General features: G+C 42.7%; 1 protein-coding gene across 1 annotated transcript in view; it reads left to right on the top strand.

Moving 5' to 3' along the window:
- Window positions 1-25,427, top strand: part of TPP2 (tripeptidyl peptidase 2) — a 217,732-nt gene that overhangs the window by 92,810 nt on the left and 99,495 nt on the right. The window contains exons 18-19 of the mRNA XM_053705476.1: window positions 24,592-24,723; window positions 24,964-25,101. Of these exons, the coding sequence (XP_053561451.1) occupies window positions 24,592-24,723; window positions 24,964-25,101 (270 nt within the window). The remainder of the gene's footprint in view (window positions 1-24,591; window positions 24,724-24,963; window positions 25,102-25,427) is intronic.

The following is a 25,427-nucleotide window of genomic DNA, read 5'->3' as shown; positions in this document are numbered from 1 at the left end:
GTAAGAAAAATCTTCAGAGTGGAGAACGGTGTCTTGCTACAAAGCAGCATGGAGGTATGTTCAGTCTTTTGTTTTCTGGGGAGACTTGATATATCAGAACAGGCTGACATTGTCCCTATATGGGGAAGGGTAAGCAGTATGCACTAAGAAAAATGGAAATATGGTGTACCTGAAATACCTTTATTAATTTATTTACTTTATGGCCAGAAGTAATAAAAACCTTGGTGGCTTATGTTTGGGCTTGACGCTGGGAGACTTAATGCAGTTTATGGTGTGATGGATGCAGGGGTTTTGGTCTGCATTAGAGGGGCACATATTTTTAATTTTTTTCTTGTCAGACATGTTTGTTTGCACCTCAACCCATGCGGGTCCTAGCCAAGATTCAATACGCCCACGATCGGCAGGGCCAATTTTCGTGCACTCCGTCGTGCAGTCTTCATTGCTATGGTATAGCTAGCAGAGGCTTAAGTCTGCACTCGATAACTCCTTTCTATATATCCGGACAACAGTTTCATTCCGGGGGCAGGTAGGCACCACAACGGCCAATAAATTGATTAAATAATAAAATGTATTTTTCTGAGTGATAATATTGTGTTTGGGCATATCTTGCAAGTGGATGCACTATTAACGAGTGTTTTAGGCACGTTAAAACTGTTTTTTTCAGGCTAATAAGCGTTTTGCAGTTTCAATAAAATAGTTGCGCTTTTAAAATTTAAAGGCGCAGTACAATTTTTTTGGTATTAATTTCTCCAACATAGGTGTGTCCGGTCCACGCGTCATCCTTACTTGTGGGATATTCTCTTCCCCAACAGAGTGGCAAAGAGCACCACAGCAGAGCTGTATATAAGCTCCTCCCTTCCTCCACCTCCAGTCTTTCTCTTTGCCTGTGTTAGTAATAGAAAGAGGTAAAGTGAGGTGTTAGTTTAGATTCTTCAATCAAGAAGTTTTTTATTTTAAAATAGTGCCAGAGAGTGCTATTTTTCTCAGGTGGAAATCGCTTTTCCGTTTCTGCCCTGATGTTGGTGATCTTAGCAAAACATTATCTAAGATCCATATGGTTCCCACGACGCAGCTGAAGGTAGTGTAAGAAAATCTTCAGAAGTGGAGAACGGTGTGCTTGCTACAAGCAGCCATGGAGGTATGTTCAGTCTTTTGTTTTCTGGGGAGACTTGATATATCAGAACAGGCTGACATTGTCCCCTATATGGGGAAGGGTAAGCAGTATGCACTAAGAAAAATGAAATATGGTGTACCTGAAATACCTTTATTAATTTATTTACTTTTATGGCCAGAAGTAATAAAAACCTTGGTGGCTTATGTTTGGGCTTGACGCTGGAGACTAATGCAGTTTATGGTGTGATGGATGCAGGGTTTTGGTCGTGCATTAGAGGGGGCACATATTTTTAATTTTTTTCTTGTCAGACATGTTTGTTTGCACCCTCAACCCATGCGGGGTCCTAGCCAAGATTCAATACGCCCACGATCGGCAGGGCCAATTTCGTGCACTCCGTCGTGCAGTCTTCATTGCTATTGGTATAGCTAGCAGAGGCTTAAGTCTGCACTCGATAACTCCTTTCTATATATCCGGACAACAGTTTCATTCCGGGGGCAGGTATGGCACCACAACGGCCAATAATTGATTAAATAATAAAATGTATTTTTCTGATTGATAATATTGTGTTTTGGGGCATATCTTGCAAGTGGATGCACTATTAACGAGTGTTTTAGGCAACGTAAACTGTTTTTTTCAGGGCTATAAGCGTTTTTTGCAGTTTCAATAAAAATAGTTGCGCTTTTAAAATTTAAAGGCGCAGTACAATTTTTTTGGTATATAATTTCTCCATCATAGGTGTGTCCGGTCCACGGCGTCATCCTTACTTGTGGGATATTCTCTTCCCCAACAGGAAATGGCAAAGAGCCCAGCAAAGCTGGTCACATGATCCCTCCTAGGCTCCGCCTACCCCAGTCATTCTCTTTGCCGTTGTACAGGCAACATCTCCACGGAGATGGCTTAGAGTTTTTTAGTGTTTAACTGTAGTTTTTATTATTCAATCAAGAGTTTGTTATTTTGAAATAGTGCTGGTATGTACTATTTACTCAGAAACAGAAAAGAGATGAAGATTTCTGTTTGTATGAGGAAAATGATTTTAGCAACCGTCACTAAAATCCATGGCTGTTCCACACAGGACTGTTGAGAGCAATTAACTTCAGTTGGGGGAACAGTGAGCAGTCTCTTGCTGCTTGAGGTATGACACATTCTAACAAGACGATGTAATGCTGGAAGCTGTCATTTTCCCTATGGGATCCGGTAAGCCATGTTTATTAAGATCGTAAATAAGGGCTTCACAAGGGCTTATTAAGACTGTAGACTTTTTCTGGGCTAAATCGATTCATTATTAACACATATTTAGCCTTGAGGAATCATTTATTCTGGGTATTTTGATATAATAATATCGGCAGGCACTGTTTTAGACACCTTATTCTTTAGGGGCTTTCCCAAATCATAGGCAGAGCCTCATTTTCGCGCCGGTGTTGCGCACTTGTTTTTGAGAGGCATGACATGCAGTCGCATGTGAGAGGAGCTCTGATACTTAGAAAAGACTTTCTGAAGGCGTCATTTGGTATCGTATTCCCCTTTGGGCTTGGTTGGGTCTCAGCAAAGCAGATACCAGGGACTGTAAAGGGGTTAAAGTTCAAAACGGCTCCGGTTCCGTTATTTTAAGGGTTAAAGCTTCCAAATTTGGTGTGCAATACTTTTAAGGCTTTAAGACACTGTGGTGAAAATTTGGTGAATTTTGAACAATTCCTTCATGTTTTTTCGCAATTGCAGTAATAAAGTGTGTTCAGTTTAAAATTTAAAGTGACAGTAACGGTTTTATTTTAAAACGTTTTTTGTACTTTGTTATCAAGTTTATGCCTGTTTAACATGTCTGAACTACAGATAGACTGTGTTCTGAATGTGGGGAAGCCAGAATTCCAATTCATTTAAGTAAATGTGATTAATTGACAATGACAATGATGCCCAAGATGATTCCTCAAGTGAGGGGAGTAAGCATGGTACTCGCATCATTCCCTCCTTCGTCTACACGAGTCTTGCCACTCAGGAGGGCCCCTAGTACATCTAGTGCGCCAATACTCCTTACTATGCAACAATTAACGCTGTAATGGATAATTCTGTCAAAAACATTTTAGCCAAAATGAACACTTACTCAGCGTAGAGCGCGACTGTCTGTTTTAGATACTGAAGAGCATGACGTACGCTGATAATAATATTTCTGAAGGGCCCCTAACCCAGTCTGATGGGGCCAGGAGGTTTTGTCTGAGGGAGAAATTACTGATTCAGGAACATTTCTCAACTAGCTGAACCTGATTGTGATTGCATTTAAATTTAAGTTGGAACATCCTCCGCATTCTGCTTAAGGAGGTATTATCCACTCTGGATGATTGTGACAAGTTGGTCATCCCAGAGAAACTATGTAAAATGGACAAGTTCCTAGAGGTGCCCGGGGCTCCACAGAAGCTTTTCCTATACCCAAGCGGGTGGCGGACATTGTTAATAAAGAATGGGAAAGGCCCGGTATTCCTTTCGTCCCTCCCCCATATTTAAAAAATTGTTTCCTATGCCGACCCAGAAAGGACTTATGGCAGACAGTCCCCAAGGTCAGGGAGCGGTTTCCACTTTAAACAAACGCACCACTATACCATAGAGGATAGTTGTGCTTTCAAAGATCCTATGGATAAAAAATTAGAAGGTTTGCTTAAAAAGATGTTTGTTCAGCAGGGTTACCTTCTACAACCAATTTCATGCATTGTCCCTGTAGCTACAGCCGCATGTTTCTGGTTCGATGAGCTGATAAAGGCGGGGGTCGATAGTGATTCTCCTCCTTATGAGGAGATTATGGACAGAATCAATGCTCTCAAATTGGCTAATTCTTTCACCCTAGACGCCACTTTGCAATTGGCTAGGTTAGCGGCTAAGAATTATGGGTTTGCTATTGTGGCGCGCAGAGCGCTTTGGTTGAAATCTTGGTCGGCTGATGCGTCTTCCAAGAACAAGCTACTTAACATTCCTTTCAAGGGGAAAACGCTGTTTGGCCCTGACTTGAAAGAGATTATCTCTGATATCACTGGGGTAAGGGCCACGCCCTTCCTCAGGATCGGCCTTTCAAGGCAAAAAAATAAACCTAATTTTCGTTCCCTTTCGTAGAAACGGACCAGCCCAATGTGCTACGTCCTCTAAGCAAGAGGGTAATACTTCTCAAGCCAAGCCAGCTCTGGAGACCAATGCAAGGCTGGCACAAGGGAAAGCAGGCCAAGAAACCTGCCACTGTACCAAGACAGCATTGAAATGTTGGCCCCCCGATCCGGGACCGGATCTGGTGGGGGGCAGACTCTCTCTTCGCTCAGTCTTGGGCAAGAGATGTTCTGGATCCTTGGGCGCTAGAAATAGTCTCCCAAGGTTATCTTCTGGAATTCAAGGGGACTTCCCCCAAGGGGGTGGTTCCACAGGTCTCAGTTGTCTTCAGACCACATAAAAAAGTCAGGCATTCTTACATGTGTAGAAGACCTGTTTAAAAATGGGAGTGATTCATCCTGTTCCATTAAGAGAACAAGGGATGGGGTTCTACTCCAATTCTGTTTATAGTTCCCAAAAAGAAGGGAACGTTCAGACCAATCTTAGATCTCAAAATCTTAAACAAGTTTCTCAAGGTTCCATCGTTCAAGATGGAAACCATTCGAACTATTTCTTCCTTCCATCCAGGAAGGTCAATTCATGACCACGGTGGATTTAAAGGATGCGTATCTACATATTCCAATCCACAAGGAACATCATCGGTTCCTGAGGTTCGCATTCCTGGACAAACATTACCAGTTCGTGGCGCTTCCTTTCGGATTAGCCACTGCTCCAAGGATTTTCACAAAGGTACTAGGGTCCCTTCTAGCTGTGCTAAGACCAAGGGGCATTGCTGTAGTACCTTACTTGACGACATTCTGATTCAAGCGTCGTCCCTTCCTCAAGCAAAGGCTCACACGGACATTGTTCCTGGCCTTTCTCAGATCTCACGGATGGAAAGTGAACGTGGAAAAGAGTTCTCTATCTCCGTCAACAAGGGTTCCCTTCTTGGGAACAATAATAGACTCCTTAGAAATGAGGATTTTTCTGACAGAGGTCAGAAAAACGAAACTTCTAGACTCTTGTCGGATACTTCATTCCGTTCCTCTTCCTTCCATAGCTCAGGTGCATGGAAGTGATCGGGTTGATGGTAGCGGCAATGGACATAGTTCCTTTTGCACGCATTCATCTAAGACCATTACAACTGTGCATGCTCAGTCAGTGGAATGGGGACTATACAGACTTGTCTCCGAAGATACAAGTAAATCAGAGGACCAGAGACTCACTCCGTTGGTGGCTGTCCCTGGACAACCTGTCACGAGGGATGACATTCCGCAGACCAGAGTGGGTCATTGTCACGACCGACGCCAGTCTGATGGGCTGGGGCGCGGTCCTGGGGATCCCTGAAAGCTCAGGGTCTTTGGTCTCGGAAGAATCTCTTCTACCGATAAATATTCTGGAACTGAGAGCGATATTCAATGCTCTCAAGGCTTGGGCCTCAGCTAGCGAGGGCCAAGTTCATACGGGTTTCAATCAGACAACATGACAACTGTTGCGTACATCAACCATCAGGGGGGAACAAGGAGTTCACTGGCGATGGAAGAAGTGACCAAATCATTCTATGGGCGGAGTCTCACTCCTGCCACCTGTCTGCTATCCACATCCCAGGAGTGGAAAATTGGGAAGCGGATTTTCTGAGTCGTCAGACATTTGCATCCGGGGGAGTGGGAACTCCATCCGGAAATCTTTGCCCAAGTCACTCAGCTGTGGGGCATTCCCAGACATGGATCTGATGGCCTCTCGTCAGAACTTCAAAGTTCCTTGCTACGGGTCCAGATCCAGGGATCCCAAGGCGGCTCTAGTGGATGCACTAGTAGCACCTTGGACCTTCAAACTAGCTTATGTGTTCCCCGCCGTTTCCTCTCAATCCCCAGGCTGGTAGCCAGGATCAATCAGGAGAGGGCGTTCGGTGATCTTGATAGCTCCTGCGTGGCCACGCAGGACTTGGTATGCAGATCTGGTGAATATGTCATCGGCTCCACCTTGGAAGCTACCTTTGAGACGAGACCTTCTTGTTCAGGTTCCGTTCGAACATCCGAATCTGGTTTCACTCCAGCTGACTGCTTGGAGATTGAACGCTTGATCTTATCGAAGCGAGGGTTCTCAGATTCTGTTATCGATACTCTTGATCAGGCCAGAAAGCCTGTAACTAGAAAGATTTACCACAAAATTTGGAAAAAATATATCTGTTGGTGTGAATCTAAAGGATTCCCTTGGGACAAGGTTAAGATTCCTAGGATTCTATCCTTCCTTCAAGAAGGATTGGAAAAAGGATTATCTGCAAGTTCCCTGAAGGGACAGATTTCTGCCTTGTCTGTGTTACTTCACAAAAAGCTGGCCGCTGTGCCAGATGTTCAAGCCTTTGTTCAGGCTCTGGTTAGAATTAAGCCTGTTTACAAACCTTTGACTCCTCCTTGGAGTCTCAATTTAGTTCTTTCAGTTCTTCAGGGGGTTCCGTTTGAACCCTTGCATTCCGTTGATATTAAGTTATTATCTTGGAAAGTTTTGTTTTTAGTTGCAATTTCTTCTGCTAGAAGAGTTTCAGAATTATCTGCTCTGCAGTGTTCTCCTCCTTATCTGGTGTTCCATGCAGATAAGGTGGTTTTACGTACTAAACCTGGTTTTCTTCCAAAAGTTGTTTCTAACAAAAACATTAACCAGGAGATTATCGTACCTTCTCTGTGTCCGAAACCAGTTTCAAAGAAGGAACGTTTGTTGCACAATTTGGATGTTGTTCGCGCTCTAAAATTCTATTTAGACGCTACAAAGGATTTTAGACAAACATCTTCCTTGTTTGTTGTTTATTCCGGTAAAAGGAGAGGTCAAAAAGCAACTTCTACCTCTCTCTCTTTTTGGATTAAAAGCATCATCAGATTGGCTTACGAGACTGCCGGACGGCAGCCTCCCGAAAGAATCACAGCTCATTCCACTAGGGCTGTGGCTTCCACATGGGCCTTCAAGAACGAGGCTTCTGTTGATCAGATATGTAGGGCAGCGACTTGGTCTTCACTGCACACTTTTACCAAATTTTACAAGTTTGATACTTTTGCTTCTTCTGAGGCTATTTTTGGGAGAAAGGTTTTGCAAGCCGTGGTGCCTTCCATTTAGGTGACCTGATTTGCTCCCTCCCCTTCATCCGTGTCCTAAAGCTTTGGTATTGGTTCCCACAAGTAAGGATGACGCCGTGGACCGGACACACCTATGTTGGAGAAAACAGAATTTATGTTTACCTGATAAATTACTTTCTCCAACGGTGTGTCCGGTCCACGGCCCGCCCTGGTTTTTTTAATCAGGTCTGATAATTTATTTTCTTTAACTACAGTCACCACGGTACCATATGGTTTCTCCTATGCAAATATTCCTCCTTAACGTCGGTCGAATGACTGGGGTAGGCGGAGCCTAGGAGGGATCATGTGACCAGCTTTGCTGGGCTCTTTGCCATTTCCTGTTGGGGAAGAGAATATCCCACAAGTAAGGATGACGCCGTGGACCGGACACACCGTTGGAGAAAGTAATTTATCAGGTAAACATAAATTCTGTTTTTTTTTCGTTGTTTTGTATAATCAAAACTCAATATTTAGCAAGGTACGATTATTATCAGTACTGCTAGTCTGTTTAACATGTCGGACAGTTAGGAGGATACTCCTTGTTCTATGTGTTTAGATGCCACTGTGGAACCCCCTCTGATTTTTTGTCCCTCGTGTACTGAGAGGGCCTTACAATGCAAAGCACACATTTTATGTAAAGATGATTCTCAGGCTGAAGGGAATCAGGGTGTACCGCTAGCTTTTCCCCAAGCGTCACAACCTTTACCGCCCACCCAAGCGACGCCTGGTTCTTCAACCGCGTCTAATTAATTTACTCTGCAGGATATGGCTGCAGTTATGTCAACTACCCTTACAGAGGTGTTATCTAAGTTGCCAGTGTTACAGGGTAAACGCAGTAGGACAGAGGACAATGTTAATGCTGATCACTCTGATGCGTTGTTGGCTATTTCCGATGTACCCTCTCAGGGATCTGAATTGGGGGTTAGGGATCTTCTATCTGAGGGTGAACTTTCCAAACCGGGAAGTGCGTTACCTCAGACAGACTCGGACGTCATGTCCTTCAAATTTAGGCTTGAACACCTCCGTCTTTTACTTAGGGAGGTTTTAGCGACTGGATGACTGTGACCCTATTGTGGTACCACCAGAGAAGTTGTGTAAGATGGACAAATACTTAGAGTTGCCTGCTTACACTGACTTTTTCCGGTTCCTAAGAGAATTGCGGAAATTATTAAGAGGAAATGGGACAGACCGGGTATCCCGTTCACTCCTTCTCCTAATTTCAAGAAAATGTATCCTATATCTGACACTGTTCGGGACTCCTGGCAAACAGTCCCTAAGGTGGAAGGAGCTATATCTACCCTGGCTAAGCGTACAACTATTCCTATTGAGGACAGCTGCGCTTTCAAAGACCCTATGGATAAGAAATTAGAGGGTCTTCTAAAGAAAATGTGTATTCATCAGGGTTTCCTCTTGCAACCTATGGCATGCATTGTACCAGTTACAACTGCGGCGGCCTTTTGGTTTGAGGCCCTAGAAGAGTCTCTTAAGACAGATGCCTTTAGGGGATATCTTAGATAGAATTAAGGCTCTCAAGCTGGCTTATTCTTTTATCACAGATGCCGCCTTTCAAATTGCCAAGTTGGCGGCTAAGAATGCTGGATTTGCCATTTTGGTGCGTAGAGTGTTATGGTTAAAGTCTTGGTCTGCTGATGTGTCATCGAAGTCAAAACTTTTGGCTATTCCTTTCAAGGGTAAGACCCTATTCGGGCCTGACTTGAAAGAAATCATTTCTGACATCACTAGAGGTAAGGGTCATCTCCTACCTCAGGATAAGGCTGTTAAAATGAGGGGTAAACAGAATAATTTTCGTTCCTTTCGAAATTTTAAAGGAGTACCCTCTTCTTCCTCTTCCTCCACAAAGCAGGAAGGGAATTTTGCTCAGGCCAAGTCTGTCTAGAGACCCAACCAAACTTGGAACAAGGGTAAACAAAACAAGAAGCCCGTTGCTACTACTAAGTCAGCATGAAGGGGCGGACCCCGATCCGGGGATCTAGTAGGGGCAGACTTTCTCTCTTTGCCCAGGCTTGGGAAAGAGATGTTCAGGACCCCTGGGCACTAGAAATCGTGACCCACGGGTATCAACTGGAATTCAAAAGTTTTCTCCCAAGAGGGAGATTTCTTCTTTCACGATTGTCTGTAGACCAGATAAAAAGAGAGGCGTTCTTACGTTGTGTAGGAGACCTCTCTACTATGGGAGTAATTCGTCCTGTTCCAAGACTAGAGCAGGGGCAGGGGTTTTACTCTAATCTTTTCGTGTTTCCCAAAAAAGAGGGAACGTTCAGACCTATTTTAGATCTCAAGAGTCTAAACAAGTTTTTCAGTGTCCCATCCTTCAAGATGGAGACCATTCGCTCAATTTTACCAATGATTCAGGAGGGTCAATATATGACTACCGTGGACTTGAAGGATGCATACCTGCATATTCCTATCCACAAGGATCATCATCGGTACCTAAGGTTTGCCTTCCTGGACAAACATTTTCAGTTCGTGGCTCTTCCCTTCGGGTTGGCCACAGCACCCAGAATCTTCACAAAGGTTCTAGGGTCCCTTCTGGTGGTTCTCAGACCTTGGGGAATAGCAGTGGCGTCGACTTATCTAACAAAATCTCATACAGACACAGTGTTAGCATTTCTGAGAGCTCACGGATGGAAGGTGAATCTAGAAAAAAGTTCACTAAATCCACAGACAAGGGTTCCCTTCTTGGGAACTCTAATAGATTCTATAGACATGAAGTTTTTTCTGACGGAGGTCAGAAAATCGAAGATTCTAAATTCATGCCGAGCTCTTCAGTCCAATCCTCGGCCATCAGTGGCTCAGTGCATGGAGGTAATTGGATTGATGGTAGCGGCAATGGACATCATTCAGTTTGCTCGATTTCATCTCAGACCACTGCAACTGTGCATGCTCGGACAGTGGAATGGGGATTATGCAAATTTATCTCCTCAGATAAATCTGGACCAGGAGACCAGAGACTCTCTTCTTTGGTGGTTGTCGCCGGATCATCTGTCCCAAGGAACGTGTTTCCGCAGACCCTCGTGGGTGATAGTGACGACGGACGCCAGTCTACTAGGCTGGGGTGCAGTCTGGAATTCCCTGAAGGCTCAGAGTGTATGGACTCAGGTGGAGTCTCTACTTCCAATCAATATTCTGGAACTGAGGGCAATATTCAATTCGCTTCAGGCGTGGCCTCAATTGGCTTTGGCCAAATTCATCAGATTCCAGTCGGACAACATTACGACTGTGGCTTACGTCAATCATCAGGGAGGAACGAGGAGTTCCTTAGCGATGACAGAAGTATCCAAGATAATTCGGTGGGCGGAGGCACACTCTTGTTATCTGTCAGCAATCTACATCCCAGGAGTGGACAACTGGGAAGCGGATTTTCTAAGTCGACAGACTTTTCATCCAGGGGGGGTGGGAACTCCACCCGGAGGTGTTTGCCTCACTGATTCTCAGATGGGGCAGACCAGAGTTGGATCTAATGGCGTCTCGACAGAATGCCAAGCTCCCAAGATACGGATCCAGGTCGAGGGATCCTCAGGCCGAACTGATAGATGCCTTGGCAGTGCTTTGGTCGTTCAACCTAGCTTATGTGTTTCCACCGTTTCCTCTCCTTCCCCAGGTGATTGCTCGGATCAAACAGGAGAGAGCTTCAGTAATTCTAATCGCGCCTGCGTGGCCACGCAGGATTTGGTATGCGGATCTAGTGGAGATGCCCTCTCTGCCTCCGTGGAAACTTCCAGTGAGACAGGACCTTCTCATTCAAGGTCCTTTCCAACATCCAAATCTAATTTCTCTGCAGCTGACTTCCTGGAGATTGAACGCTTGATTTTATCTAAGCGGGGATTCTCTGATGCGGTCATTGATACTTTGATTCAGGCACGTAAGCCTGTCACTAGAAAGATCTATCATAAGATATGGCGTAAATATCTTTTTTTGGTGTGAATCCAAGGGTTACTCATGGAGTAGAGTTAGGATTTCCAGGATTCTGTCCTTTCTCCAAGAAGGATTGGAGAAAGGGTTATCAGCGAGTTCCTTAAAGGGACAAATTTCTGCTTTGTCAATTTTGTTACATAAATGTTTGGCAGATGTTCATGACGTTCAGTCTTTTTTTGTCAGGCTCTAACCAGAATTATACCTGTGTTTAGACCAATTGCTCCACCCTGGAGTTTGAATTTAGTTCTTAGTGTTCTTCAAGGGGTTCCATTTGAACCCATGCATTCCATAGATATTAAGTTGATATCTTGGAAAGTTTTGTTTTTGGCTGCTATTTCTTCTGCTCGTAGAGTTTCTGAGCTTTCAGCATTACAATGTGATTCGCCTTATCTTATCTTCCATTCTGGTAAGGTGGTTTTACGTACCAAACCTGGTTTTCTTCCTAAGGTTGTTTGTAATAAGAATATTATCAGGAAATCGTTCCTTCATTATGTCCTAACCCTTCTTCTAAAAAAGAACGTATGTTTCATAACCTGGACGTGGTCCGTGTCCTGAAGTTTTACTTGCAGGCGACTAAGGATTTCCGTCAATCATCTTCATTATTCATGGTTTTTTCTGGAAAGCGTAGGGGTCAGAAAGCTACGGCTACCTCTCTTTCATTTTTGGCTGAAGAGTATCATCCGTCTGGCGTATGAGACTGCTGGACAGCAGCCTCCTGAAAGAATTACGGCTCATTGTACTAGGGCTGTGGCTTCCACATGGACATTTAAAAACAATGCTTCTGTTGAACAGATTTGCAATGCTGCAACTTGGTTGTCTCTTCACACTTTTTCCAAATTTTACAAATTTTATACTTTTGCTGGTTTTGGGAGAAAGGTTCTTCAAGCAGTGGTGCATTCCATTTAGGTTCCTGTCTTGTCCCTCCCTTTCATCCGTGTCCTGTAGCTTTGGAATTGTATACTACAAGTAAGGATGAAATCTGTGGACTCGTCATATCTTGTAGAAGAAAAGTAAATTTATGCTTACCTGATAAATTAATTTCTTCTACGATATGACGAGTCCACGGCCCACCCTGTCATTTTTAAGACAGATTTAGTTTATATTATATTTTTTATCAACTTCAGTCACCTCTGCACCTTTAGCTTTTTCTTTCTCTTCCTAACTTTGGTCGAATGACTGGAGGTGGAGGGAAGGGAGGAGCTATATATACAGCTCTGCTGTGGTGCTCTTTGCCACTTCCTGTTAGCAGGAGGATAAATCCCACAAGTAAGGATGAAATCCGTGGACTCGTCATATCGTAGAAGAAATTAATTTGTCAGGTAAGCATACATTTACTTTTTGGTTCAGCACCTGGCCTGCGCTTGCTGATTGGTAGTTAAATGTAGTTGCCAATCAGCAAGCGCTATCCAGGGTGTTGAATCAAAAATGGGCCGGCTCCTTAGCTTAGATTCCTGCTTTTTCAAATAAAGATGCCATGAGAATGAAGAAAAACAGATAAAAGGAGTCAAATACAAAGTTGCTTAAAATTGCATGCTCTATCTAAATCATGAAAGAAAAATGTGGGTTTAGTTTCCCTTTAACATTACAACATGATTGAAAATAAGACGTCATAGAAGGATTTAACAGCCCTTCTAGCATTCCAAAAAAAGATGTCCCCCTTGGTAATACTATTTGGCAGCATGCTTCTTACTGATAACAGCTAAAAATTAAGTTGCAAAAGTAGATTTTCTTTCATTGGATGGGGAGAATCCACAAGTCATCACGTGTGTGAATTATTCCCCTTCTGACCGCTAGGAGGAGATAAGACACCCCAATACTCTACACCCTCTACACCTTTAAATCTCTCCCACTTCCTCAGTCATTTCCTTTGCCTGCTTGATGAGGAGTGATGTGAAAGTGAAGTGCAAGATCTGTTCATTGTTGAAAGGGGAACCTCTTACTGATCTGAGGCCCAGTTCCACCTCACAGTTAACCTATTCAGAGGGTTAGACAAGGAGTACTCAGCTAGGCAGTGAAAAGGTATTTTTGGGAAATGTCACAGGCCACCCAGGTGAATTGTGTACTTATCCACCAATCCCCTGAGTTGTAATGCTGTTACTAACTCATATCCTTGGCATTGAGCTCACACTGCCTCGGAGGGGCTCATCTACTGGAAGCAAGTTGTTGCAGTTGAGGTAAATGCAGTGGACGGAGGTGCTGAGAGGCAAGTACTTGCCCCTTTATAGTCCACTGGCTATTAGTATAAACATGTTCACATAGTCTGGGGACATATATTTATACACAATACACCTAATACTAGCAGTTTATTGCACTTTTTTAAAAAAAAAAGTTTAGTGTTAGTTTAGGTTTTTAAGGTTATTGTTTCTTTAAATTTAGCACGGTCGGCTTGGTGAGCTCAGAAGTTGCTTATGAGCTATACACAGTTTTCTTTCACTTGTGCTAAATATTTCTACATCTTGGTTTTAGTGCTCACTGATAGGGGAGGTGCGCTAGGGGTCAACTCATTAAGCACGCTTTTTAGCTCACCTTTTCTGTTGTGTTGCTGTAACAGTCTCAGGACTTATCTGTATATAGTAGTTGCTGTAACATTCTCAGTGTGTGGGAAGGATCTTAGGGTCGGTGGAAATGATAGGACACTGATCATCAGAGCTTGGCTTCAAATTGGGGTAAATATTTTATTTAGGGCTTTCTGTGACTGTGAGGACTCTCATATTGTGAGGATGGTCTCTCTGAGTCTCAGGACCCTGCTGTTGTGGCAGAGGATGTGTCCTTTTTAAACACAAACTTTTTCTTTCATGTTTCAAATAGAGCATGTAGTTTTAAAAAAACTCTAATTTGCTTCTATTGTCAAATTTTGTTCTGTTCTCTTGGTACCTTTTTTGAAAAGCAGAGATGTAAGCTCAGGAGCATGCACTTCTGAAACACTATATGGCAGCAGTTTTGCAAGAATGTTATCAATTTGCTAGAACACTAGATGGCATCACTATTCTTGCCATATAGTGTTCTGGTCACCTACCTAGGTATCTCTTCAACAAGGCATACCATGGGAACAAAGCAAATTTGATAATAGAAGTAAATTGGAAACTTTTTTTTTTTTTTTAATTGTATGCTCTGCCTGAATCAAAAACGAACATTTTTTGGGTTTCATATCCCTTTAATTTCATGCTTGAGCATATTCATGCTTTATTTAGACCTACAGTCAGTGTTGCCTGTGTCACCACTGCTGTTTGGTGTAATTAATATTTTAGAACTTGTATCTGGAGAAACTGGGGCCCCGATATACAAAGCCATTGACAGATCGTCTGGAAACTGCCGACAGTCTGTCAAGATATTATAAGAAAAGGGGCTTGTCCGAGCAATGCAGGCGAGCAGCAATGTTTCTCCCATAGAAGTCAATCGGGGCATGACGTCACCACCGACATCTCCGCTCGTCAGCATTTTGCTGTGGCTGGGGGGGGGTCCTATTTAAATGGTGACTACATGGTGTAGACAGTGCGCTCACTGAAACTAAAAAATAGTTTGTGTATGCACACTTCAAATATAGCTGTGGGACCTATGTTTTTACACCTACACTAACTACCTCAGACAGTGTAGTCTCGACAGCTGATAGCTGGCAAGACAAACATGGCCGCTACCCTCCTCGCAACCTGCACTTTTCTGATTCGAACATATCGATCTTGTGTCTGTGTCCGAATCAAAGTGCAGGCGTCTATAACTATGTCACAGTTAAAATATATATAAATAACTATGGCATTCCTAACCTACTCTCCCCCTGCTACGCTTCGCTACCTCCCACCGACTGCCTACACCTACGTCTGAGCTAACCTACATTCCCCCTGCACTGCCCAACTAACTCCCCCTGACCGTCTACACCTACGTCATGCCTAAACTACACATTCCCGGAATGCCCAGCTAAGTCCCTATCCCTAATATAACCTACACTTACATAATGTCTAGCCTACACTCCCATGGAACACCAAAGCCGACTCCCACATACTGCCAGCTTTAAAAAAATAACTCGCTGTAATAAACTATACTAAATAATAAACCTCCCCATTATAACTATGAATCTATGTTGTTAAAATAATAATGTTTAAATAATGTGTCACATAAATGCGCTAAAGTGCTAGCGGCTGGTAAAACCTCACCGTCCTTTCCTGGCTCCTGGAACTCAGCGCTAGTCCGCTGATCAAGCAGGGTGCATGGGATCAAGTCACCCTTTTAGTATGTTGTCTGCAATTTGATAAGGCACCTAGGGATACCACTTGTTTGGGGGTGCTACCTTCTGAGAGGAATGGGGGACACTTCAATTCCAGTTATTGTGGCTTAAGGGGGTTAGTTTAGAGGGGGGGTTAGGTGTTGGGTAGAGTAGGGGTATTTTGCATTTGTGTTGTGGCGCTGTAGGAGTTAATAGTTTTGTACTTGCGGTATGTATGTGGCGGTATAGGGGTTAATAGCATAGATACTTGTGTTGGGTATGTGGCGGTATAGGGGTTAATATTTTGGTACTTGCATTGTATTTGTGGCGGTATAGGGGTTAATAGGATAAATACTTGTGGTGGGTATGTTGTGGTATATGGTTTAATAGTTTATTACTTGCGATGGGTATGTGGCGGTATAGGGGTTAATAGTTTAGTACTTGTGGTGGGTATGTGGTGGTTTTAGGTATTTATTAGTGTAGCATTAGTTCTGGAACTTGTGCAATTTTCAGGGCTTTCCAGAGACAGTGAGACAATGTTGCAGCAGTGGCTTATGTCAATCGTCGGGGAGAAACTTGCAGTTCCTTATTGATGAGTTAGGGCAGAGTGTTATTGCAGAATTTCTGCCATCCACATTCCGAGTGTGTACATTTGGGAGACAGACTTTCTCAGTCGCCAGTCTAATCACCCAGGGGAATGGTCTCTGTATCATGACGTTTTCGACCAAATCGTGAGACATTTGGGTGGGTATGATTCTCTCATTTAAATCATAAACTGTGATGCTTATAAATGCCCTAGTGGGTTCCTTGATCATTCAACCTGATTTATGTTTTTTCTCCATTTGTGTTGCTATGAAGAGTGATATCCAGAATTAAGCAGGAACAAGCCTCAGCCATTCTGATTGCTCCAGTGTGGCCTTGCATGATTTAGATTGCGGTTCTGGTTCAGATATCCTTGTGCCTGCCCTGGAGGCTTCCTCTAAGAAAGAGTTTTCTTTCTTGAGGTCCTTTCTTTTATCAAGATCTCAAAACTCGGGATTTGACAGTATGGCAGTTAAACATTTAATTCTGTCTCAGAGAGCTTTTTCTGACCAGGTTGATACCTTGATTCAGGCTTGAAAACCTGTTACCAGATGTATTTTTCATAAGGTGTTGAAAACCTTTTTTGTGTGGCCTATTTGTAAAGGATATTGTTGGAATTATTTTAGAATTGCTTAAGTTCCTCCAGGAAGGTCTAGAGATAAAGGTTTTATGGGCTAGTTTACTGAAGGGGTCAGATTTCAGCTGTTTCTGTTTTGTTTCAAAACAAATTGCTAATATTACTGACTTTCAGGGATTTTTTCAGGCTCTGATTACAATTAAACCAGTTATTTGTCCAGTTTCTACTCCTTGGAATATTAATATGGTTTTGAGGGTTCTTCAAACTCCTCTTTTTGAGTCTATAGACTTCAGCTATTATCCTGGATTGCTCCTTTTCTTCTAGCTATTTCTTTGACTAAAAGGGTTTGAGCTTTCAGCTTTGTCATGCAAACCTTCTTTTTCTGATTTTTTTTTTCTTTCTTCAGGATAAGACTGTTGTTCGCACTAGCTATTCTTTTCTTCCTAAGGTAGTATCTACAGATACGATCAGTCAAAAAATTGTGGTTCCTTCTATTTATTCAGCTCCTAAGAACTCTAATATTATGTGGAAGATACGACTTTCTTCTTCTCTTCTTGTTCATTTTCCTCAGCTTCACAAAACTCAGAAAGCTACTACTGTTGCTTTAATTTGTAAGTCTTATTTGGTTGCAGGGAGAATGTCCCCTTAACCTCTCTTACTGCTCATTCCACTAGAGAAGGAAGGTTCAAACCTGCTCTCACCCAAGGTAATCCTGAAAAATCTGGCCTGTTAGAGAGGCCTGAAGACTGGTTTGAAAACCCATGCGCTAGAGCAGTTGCTAATTAGGCCTTTTGTAATGAGGCTTCTATTGATGAGATTTGTAAGTTAGCTACTTGGTCATCTTTACACACTTTTTATGATTTTTATGTGTAAGCTTCTACTGACGCTGCCTTTGGAAAAAAAAGTTCTGCGGGCCATAGTGCCTGAATAGTTACATCCTGCCTTTACTGTTTGTGCCCCCATTTCACATTGGTCTTGTGGACTCCACTACTTGGGTATTGATTCCCACACATGATGACTTGTGAACTGTCATCATCTTATCAAAGAAAAAAAAATGATGTTTACCTCATAAATTCATTTATTTCTCTTGTTAAGTGTATCCAGTCCACGGATCATCCATTACTTGGGGGATATTCTCCTTCCCAACAGGAAGTTGCAAGAGGATCACCCACAGCAGAGCTGCTATATAGCTCCTCCCCTCACTGCCATACCCAGTCATTCTCTTGCAACTCTCAACAAAGATGGACGTAGTAAGAGGAGAGTGGTGTATTATAGTTAGTTGTTTTTTTTAACTTCAATCAAAAGTTTGTTATTTTTAAATGGTACCGGAGTGTACTGTTTCATCTCAGGCAGCATTAGAAGAAGAATCTGCCTGTGATTTCTATGATCTTAGCAGAAGTAACTAAGATCCACTGCCGTTCTCACATATTCTGAGGAGTGAGGTAACTTCAGAGGGGGAATGGCGTGCAGGTTTTCCTGCAATAAGGTATGTGCAGTTAATATATTTCTAGGGATGGAATTTGCTAAAAAAATGCTGCTGATACCGTCTTAATGTAAGTTAAGCTTTAAATGCAGTGATAGCGACTGGTATCAGGCTTATTAACAGAGATACATACTCTTATAAAAGTGTAATATAAAACGTTTGCTGGCATGTTAATCGTTTTTATATATGTTTGGTGACAAAAACTTATTGGGGCCTAGTTTTTTTCCACATGGCTGGCTTGATTTTTGCCTAGAAACAGTTTCCTGAAGCTTTCCACTGTTGCAATATGAGTGGGAAGGGCCTATTTTAGTGCTTTTCTGTGCAGCTAAAAATACTGACAGAGACATTCAGCTTCCCTCTGCATGATACAGGACATCTCTGAAGGGCTCAAAAGGCTTCAAAGTCGTGTTTGAGGAGGGTAACAATCACAGTAGACTGTGGCAGTTGTTGTGACTGTTTAAAAAACGTTTTTGTCATTTATTATTCTGTTTTTGTTATTAAGGGGTTAATCATCCATTTGCAAGTGGGTGCAATGCTCTGCTGACTTGTTACATACACTGTAAAAATTTTGTTAGTGTAACTGCCTTTTTTCACTGTTATTTAAAATTTTGTCAATTTGTTTCTCTTAAAGGCACAGTAACGTTTTTTATATTGCTTGTTAACTTGCTTTAAAGTGTTTTCCAAGCTTGCTAGTCTCATTGCTAGTCTGTACAAACATGTCTGAAACAGAGGATACTTGTTCATTATGATTAAAAGCCATGGTGGAGCCCCATAGGAGAATGTGTACTAAATGTATTGATTTCACCTTAAACAGTAAAGATCAGTCTTTATCTATAAAAGAATTGTCACCAGAGGGGTCTGTCGAGGGGGAAGTTATGCCGACTAACTCTCCCAACGTGTCGGACCCTTCGCTTCCCGCTCAAGGGACGCACGCTAATATGGCGCCAAGTACATCAGGGACGCCCATAGCGATTACTTTGCAGGACATGGCTGCAATCATGAATAATACCCTGTCAGAGGTATTATCCAGATTGCCTGAATTGAGAGGCAAGCGCGATAGCTCTGGGGTTAGACGAGATACAGAGCGCGTAGATGCTGTAAGAGCCATGTCTGATACTGCGTCACAATATGCAGAACCTGAGGACGGAGAGCTTCAGTCTGTGGGTGACGTCTCTGAATCGGGGAGACCTGATTCAGAGATTTCTAATTTTAAATTTAAGCTTGAGAACCTCCGTGTATTGCTTGGGGAGGTATTAGCTGCTCTGAATGACTGACACAATTGCAGTGCCAGAGAAATTGTGTAGGCTGGATAAATACTATGCAGTGCCGGTGAGTACTGATGTTTTTCCAATACCTAAAAGGCTTACAGAAATTATTAGTAAGGAGTGGGATAGGCCCGGTGTGCCCTTTTCCCCACCTCCTATATTTAGAAAAATGTTTCCAATAGATGCCACTACACGGGACTTATGGCAGACTGTCCCTAAGGTGGAGGGAGCAGTTTCTACTTTAGCAAAGCGTACCACTATCCCGGTTGAGGACAGTTGTGCTTTTTCAGATCCAATGGATAAAAAATTAGAGGGTTACCTTAAGAAAATGTTTATTCAACAAGGTTTTATTTTACAGCCCCTTGCATGCATTGCGCCTGTCACTGCTGCGGCGGCATTCTGGTTTGAGGCCCTGGAAAAGGCCATCCAGACAGCTCCATTGACTGAAATTGTTGACAAGCTTAGAACTCTTAAGATAGCTAACTCATTTGTTTATGATGCCATTGTTCATTTGACTAAACTAACGGCTAAGAATTCCGGATTCGCCATACAGGCGCGTAGGGCGCTATGGCTCAAATCCTGGTCAGCTGATGTGACTTCAAAGTCTAAATTACTCAACATTCCTTTCAAGGGGCAGACCTTATTCGGGCCTGGTTTGAAAGAAATTATTGCTGACATTACTGGAGGTAAGGGTCATACCCTTCCTCAGGACAGGGCCAAATCAAAGGCCAAACAGTCTAATTTTCGTGCCTTTCGAAATTTCAAGGCAGGTGCAGCATCAACTTCCTCTGCTTCAAAACAATAGGGAACTTTTGCTCAATCCAAGCAGGCCTGGAAACCTAACCAGTCCTGGAACAAGGGCAAGCAGGCCAGAAAGCCTGCTGCTGCCTCTAAGACAGCATGAAGGAGCGGCCCCCTATCCGACAACGGATCTAGTAGGGGGCAGACTCTCTCTCTTCGCCCAGGCGTGGGCAAGAGATGTTCAGGATCCCTGGGCGTTGGAGATCATATCTCAGGGATATCTTCTGGACTTCAAAGCTTCTCCTCCACAAGGGAGATTTCACCTTTCAAGATTATCTGCAAACCAGATAAAGAAAGAGGCATTCCTAAGCTGCGTACAAGATCTCCTTGTAATGGGAGTGATCCATCCAGTTCCATGGACGGAACAAGGACAGGGGTTTTATTCAAATCTGTTTGTGGTTCCCAAAAAAGAGGGAACCTTCAGACCAATTTTGGATTTAAAGATCCTAAACAAATTCCTCAAAGTTCCGTCATTCAAGATGGAAACTATTCGAGGCATTCCTGAGGTCACATGGGTGGAAAGTGAACGAACGAAAGAGTTCTCTATCTCTCCTAGGGACTCTAATAGATTCTGTAGAAATGAAAATTTACCTGACGGAGTCCAGGTTATCAAAACTTCTAAATGTTTGCCGTGTTTTTCACTCCATTCCGCGCCCCACGGTGGCTCAGTGCATGGAAGTAATCGGCTTAATGGTTGCGGCGATGGACATAGTGCCATTCGCGCACCTGCATCTCAGACCGCTGCAATTATGCATGGTCAGTCAGTGGAATGGGGATTACACAGATTTGTCCCCTCTACTAAATCTGGATCAGGAAACCAGAGATTCTCTTATCTCGGCCCCATCTGTCCAAGGGTATGACCTTTCGCAGACCAGATTGGACAATTGTAACAACAGATGCCAGCCTTCTAGGTTGGGGTGCAGTCTGGAACTCCCTGAAGGCTCAGGGTTCATGGACTCAGGAGGAGAAACTCCTCCCAATAAATATTCTTGAGTTAAGAGCAATATTCAATGCTCTTCTGGCTTGGCCTCAGCTAGCAACACTGAGGTTCATCAGATTTCAGTCGGACAACATCACGACTGTGGCTTACATCAACCATCAAGGGGGAACCAGGAGTTCCCTAGCGATGTCAGAAGTCTCCAAGATAATTCGCTGGGCAGAGACTCACTCTTGCAACCTGTCAGCGATCCATATCCCAGGTGTAGAGAACTGGGAGGGGGATTTTCTAACTCGTCAGACTTTTCATCCGGGGGAATGGGAACTCCATCCGGAGGTGTTTGCTCAAATGGTTCTCTGTTGGGGCAAACCAGAATTGGATCTCATGGCGTCTCGCCAGAACGCCAAGCTTCCTTGTTACGGATCCAGGTCCAGGGACCCAGAAGCGGCACTGATAGATGCTCTAGCAGCGCCTTGGTTCTTCAACCTGGCTAATGTGTTTCCACCGTTTCCTCTGCTCCCTCGTCTGATTGCCAAAATCAAACAGGAAAGAGCATCAGTGATATTGATAGCGCCTGCGTGGCCACGCAGGACCTGGTATGCAGACCTAGTGAACATGTCATCCTTTCCACCATGGACTCTGCCTCTGAGACAAGACCTTCTAATACAAGGTCCTTTCAATCATCCGAATCTACTTTCTCTGAGACTGACTGCATGGAGATTGAACGCTTGATCCTATCAAAGCGTGGCTTCTCCGAGTCAGTAATTGATACCTTAATACAGGCAAGAAAGCCTGTCACCAGGAAAATTTACCAAAAGATATGGCGTAAATATCTTCATTGGTGTGAATCCAAGAATTACTCATGGAGTAGGGTTAGGATTCCTAGGATATTGTCCTTCCTCCAAGAGGGTTTGGACAAAGGATTATCAGCTAGTTCTTTAAAGGGACAGATTTCTGCTCTGTCTATTCTTTTACACAAGCGTCTGGCAGAAGTTCCAGACGTTCAGGCATTTTGTCAGGCTTTAGTTAGAATTAAGCCTGTGTTTAAACCTGTTGCTCCTCCATGGAGCTTAAACTTGGTTCTTAAAGTTCTCCAAGGGGTTCCGTTTGAACCCCTTCATTCTATTGATATCAAACTTCTTTCATGGAAAGTTCTTTTTCTGATGGCTATTTCCTCGGCTCGAAGAGTCTCGGAGTTATCTGCCTTACATTGTGATTCTCCTTATCTGATCTTTCATTCAGATAAAGTTGTTCTGCGTACAAAACCTGGGTTTTTACCTAAGGTGGTTTCTAACAAGAATATCAATCAAGAGATTGTTGTTCCATCATTATGTCCTAATCCTTCTTCAAAGAAGGAACGTCTTTTGCATAATCTAGACGTAGTCCGTGCCTTGAAGTTTTACTTACAGGCTACTAAAGATTTTCGACAAACATCTAACCTGTTTGTTGTTTACTCTGGACAGAGGAGAGGTCAGAAGGCCTTGGCAACCTCTCTTTCTTTTTGGCTTCGGAGTATAATCCGTTTAGCCTATGAGACTGCTGGACAGCAGCCTCCTGAAAGGATTACAGCTCATTCTACTAGAGCTGTGGCTTCCACCTGGGCTGTTAAAAATGAGGCCTCTGTTGAACAGATTTGCAAGGCTGCAACTTGGTCTTCCCTTCATACTTTTTCCAAATTTTACAAATTTGATACTTTTGCTTCTTCGGAGGCTGTTTTTGGGAGAAAGGTTCTACAGGCAGTGGTTCCTTCCGTTTAAGTTCCTGCCTTGTCCCTCCCATCATCCGTGTACTTTAGCTTTGGTATTGGTATCCCACAAGTAATGGATGATCCGTGGACTGGATACACTTAACATGAGAAAACATAAATTATAGAAAGTAGAAGGAAGCAGCACTCTTAATCCATTGTCCATAAAATCCAAAAGTTTATTACAAGCCGTTTAAAACAAGTAGACAAGCACAACACAGTACAATTTGCTCCCCCTCCACTTGTGTAGCTTGTACTTGTACTGTGCTGTGCTTGTCTACTTGTTTTAAACTGCTTGTAATAAACTTTTGGATTTTATGGACAATGGATTAAGAGTGCTGCTTCCTTCTACTTTCTATTATTGGATTTGGCTTGATTCTCGTTTTAGCTGGCACCACGCCAACAGTGCTTTTCTTTGTGCCGACATTCTGGGGCTGTAATTGGACAACAGCGCACACACCCTCCTCAGGCTGTAGCGACGTCATTTTCCTACTCACCAAAACATAATTTATGCTTGCCTGATAAATTTATTTCTCTTGTAGTGTATCCAGTCCACGGCCTGCCCTGTCCTTTTCAGGCAGGTCTAAATTTTAATTAAACTACAGTCACCACTGCACCCTATGGTTTCTCCTTTTCTCGGCTTTTTCGGTCGAATGACTGGATATGGCAGTGAGGGGAGGAGCTATATAGCAGCTCTGCTGTGGGTGATCCTCTTGCAACTTCCTGTTGGGAAGGAGAATATCCCCCAAGTAATGGATGATCCGTGGACTGGATACACTACAAGAGAAATACATTTATCAGGTAAGCATAAATTATGTTTTCATGATGATGAGAGCCCTGCCCTTTCTTTTTGTCCAGGTGACAGCATTACTTTTTTGGCACTTCTTTGCCCTGCCTTCTTTCCTGCGTTTTTCTTTCTTCTTTTCTTCATCTACTTGGCTATATGTATGACTGAGGATCATGGGAAGTGGGAGGGATTTAAAGCTCTGGTGTGTTGGGGTGTCTCTTGCCTTCTAGTGTTCAGAAGGGGAGTATTCCCACGCATGATGACTTTTGGACTCTTACCAGAATGAAAGAAATGTGTGTTTACCTGATAAAAAAATAAGCCACTTTTTTAAAATCTTAGACATGTTAAATTGCATTATGTTTGTTTCCTTGTCAGTGCCACAGACATTGGATACAGGGCTACCTAGAGAGATTGCCATTTAAGTATAATAAAATACATTAAATATTCTAGTCTGGCACTATTTTATTGTGCACAAGTATAGCCCTTTGAACAATTATTTCCCTCTAGAAGCCCCCTAGCAGGGCTTCTGGGCTGGTGTATGATGATGGGATGCACTGACTTAAATACTGAAGTCTTTCTTCTGTATAAATTATTGATAAATGCTTATTTGGAATTTATGGATAACACCCATGTTCTGTCACTCAATGTGACCTATAGCAATTAACTTAATTATTTTTGGGGGTGGGCATCAGAAATCTATAAGTACAAAAGTGATCTAATTTCTAATTACTGTCAACCCTTTGAGCCTAATGGAAAATTACAGCAGCTCAAAATCATCTTGGTAGAGTCAATTAAGATTGCCTGTAGATCCATTACTGTATTAGCTGTGATTGAATGAGCAAAATATTATTTTTTATACACATTGGGTGACCTGGTTAGTGTTTGCTGAATGCTCTAAGTTTTCTGGTTTTACTTGCAAAAAAACAAAAATGATACCACTGTTGCTGATTATACCATTTTAGTCCCATGATAGAAAATTAAGACTTTACTGACCCCTTAGGAAAATCTTAACAGGAGTAACCTTTCAATTTGCAGACCTGTCAATTCAAAGACTAGACCACTTGGTCCGCGGGACATATTGCCAAACAATCGACAATTATATGAGATATTATTAACATACAATTTTCACCAGGTGAGTATCTGTTATTGTTTAACATACAGAATACAGTATCAAGTAATTAGATTTAATACTGATCTTGTACTTAGTAAATTGTGTTCTCTCACAGTATGTGATTTACTAACATGCTCACAATCAAAATAAATTCTGATGTTGTTGTGCAAACAGCATTTGCTGTAGTATTCCTTATCACCCACTTTATCACATGTGACCATCTCTCTGTGTATACGTTGTTGTTTTTTTTTCTTCAACCAGCCAAAAAGTGGAGAAGTGACCCCCAGCTGTCCATTACTTTGTGATCTACTATATGAATCCGAATTTGACAGCCAGTTGTGGATGATCTTTGATCAAAACAAAAGGCAGATGGGCTCTGGAGATGCATACCCACACCAGGTACAGATTAGTTTCACTGTCTTTCATTCAGCAAAGAGCTTTTAGAATTAAAGGGTGTTCAGTCAACGGGTACCAACAGCAATGATAAAAATGGAGGCTGTCACAAGAATGTGGCATAATAGCAGAATTTATACTTATTGCAGAATAGTAAATACAGGGCTGAGAACCATCGACAACTTAATGATGGAGCCACTTATGAGAAATTACAAAGGGATCCCTCTAAAATTATGAGAGTGCTGAAAAACACAATTAACAAAGGATTACAGAGGGACATTCTTGGTCATAGGTTAGCTGAATTCTTATTACCCTCACACCCTGTGACTCCG

This window comes from Bombina bombina, chromosome 3 (genome assembly GCF_027579735.1).
Source record: "Bombina bombina isolate aBomBom1 chromosome 3, aBomBom1.pri, whole genome shotgun sequence".
Classification (NCBI taxonomy): domain Eukaryota; kingdom Metazoa; phylum Chordata; class Amphibia; order Anura; family Bombinatoridae; genus Bombina; species Bombina bombina.
This window is presented reverse-complemented; position numbering and strand designations above follow the sequence as displayed.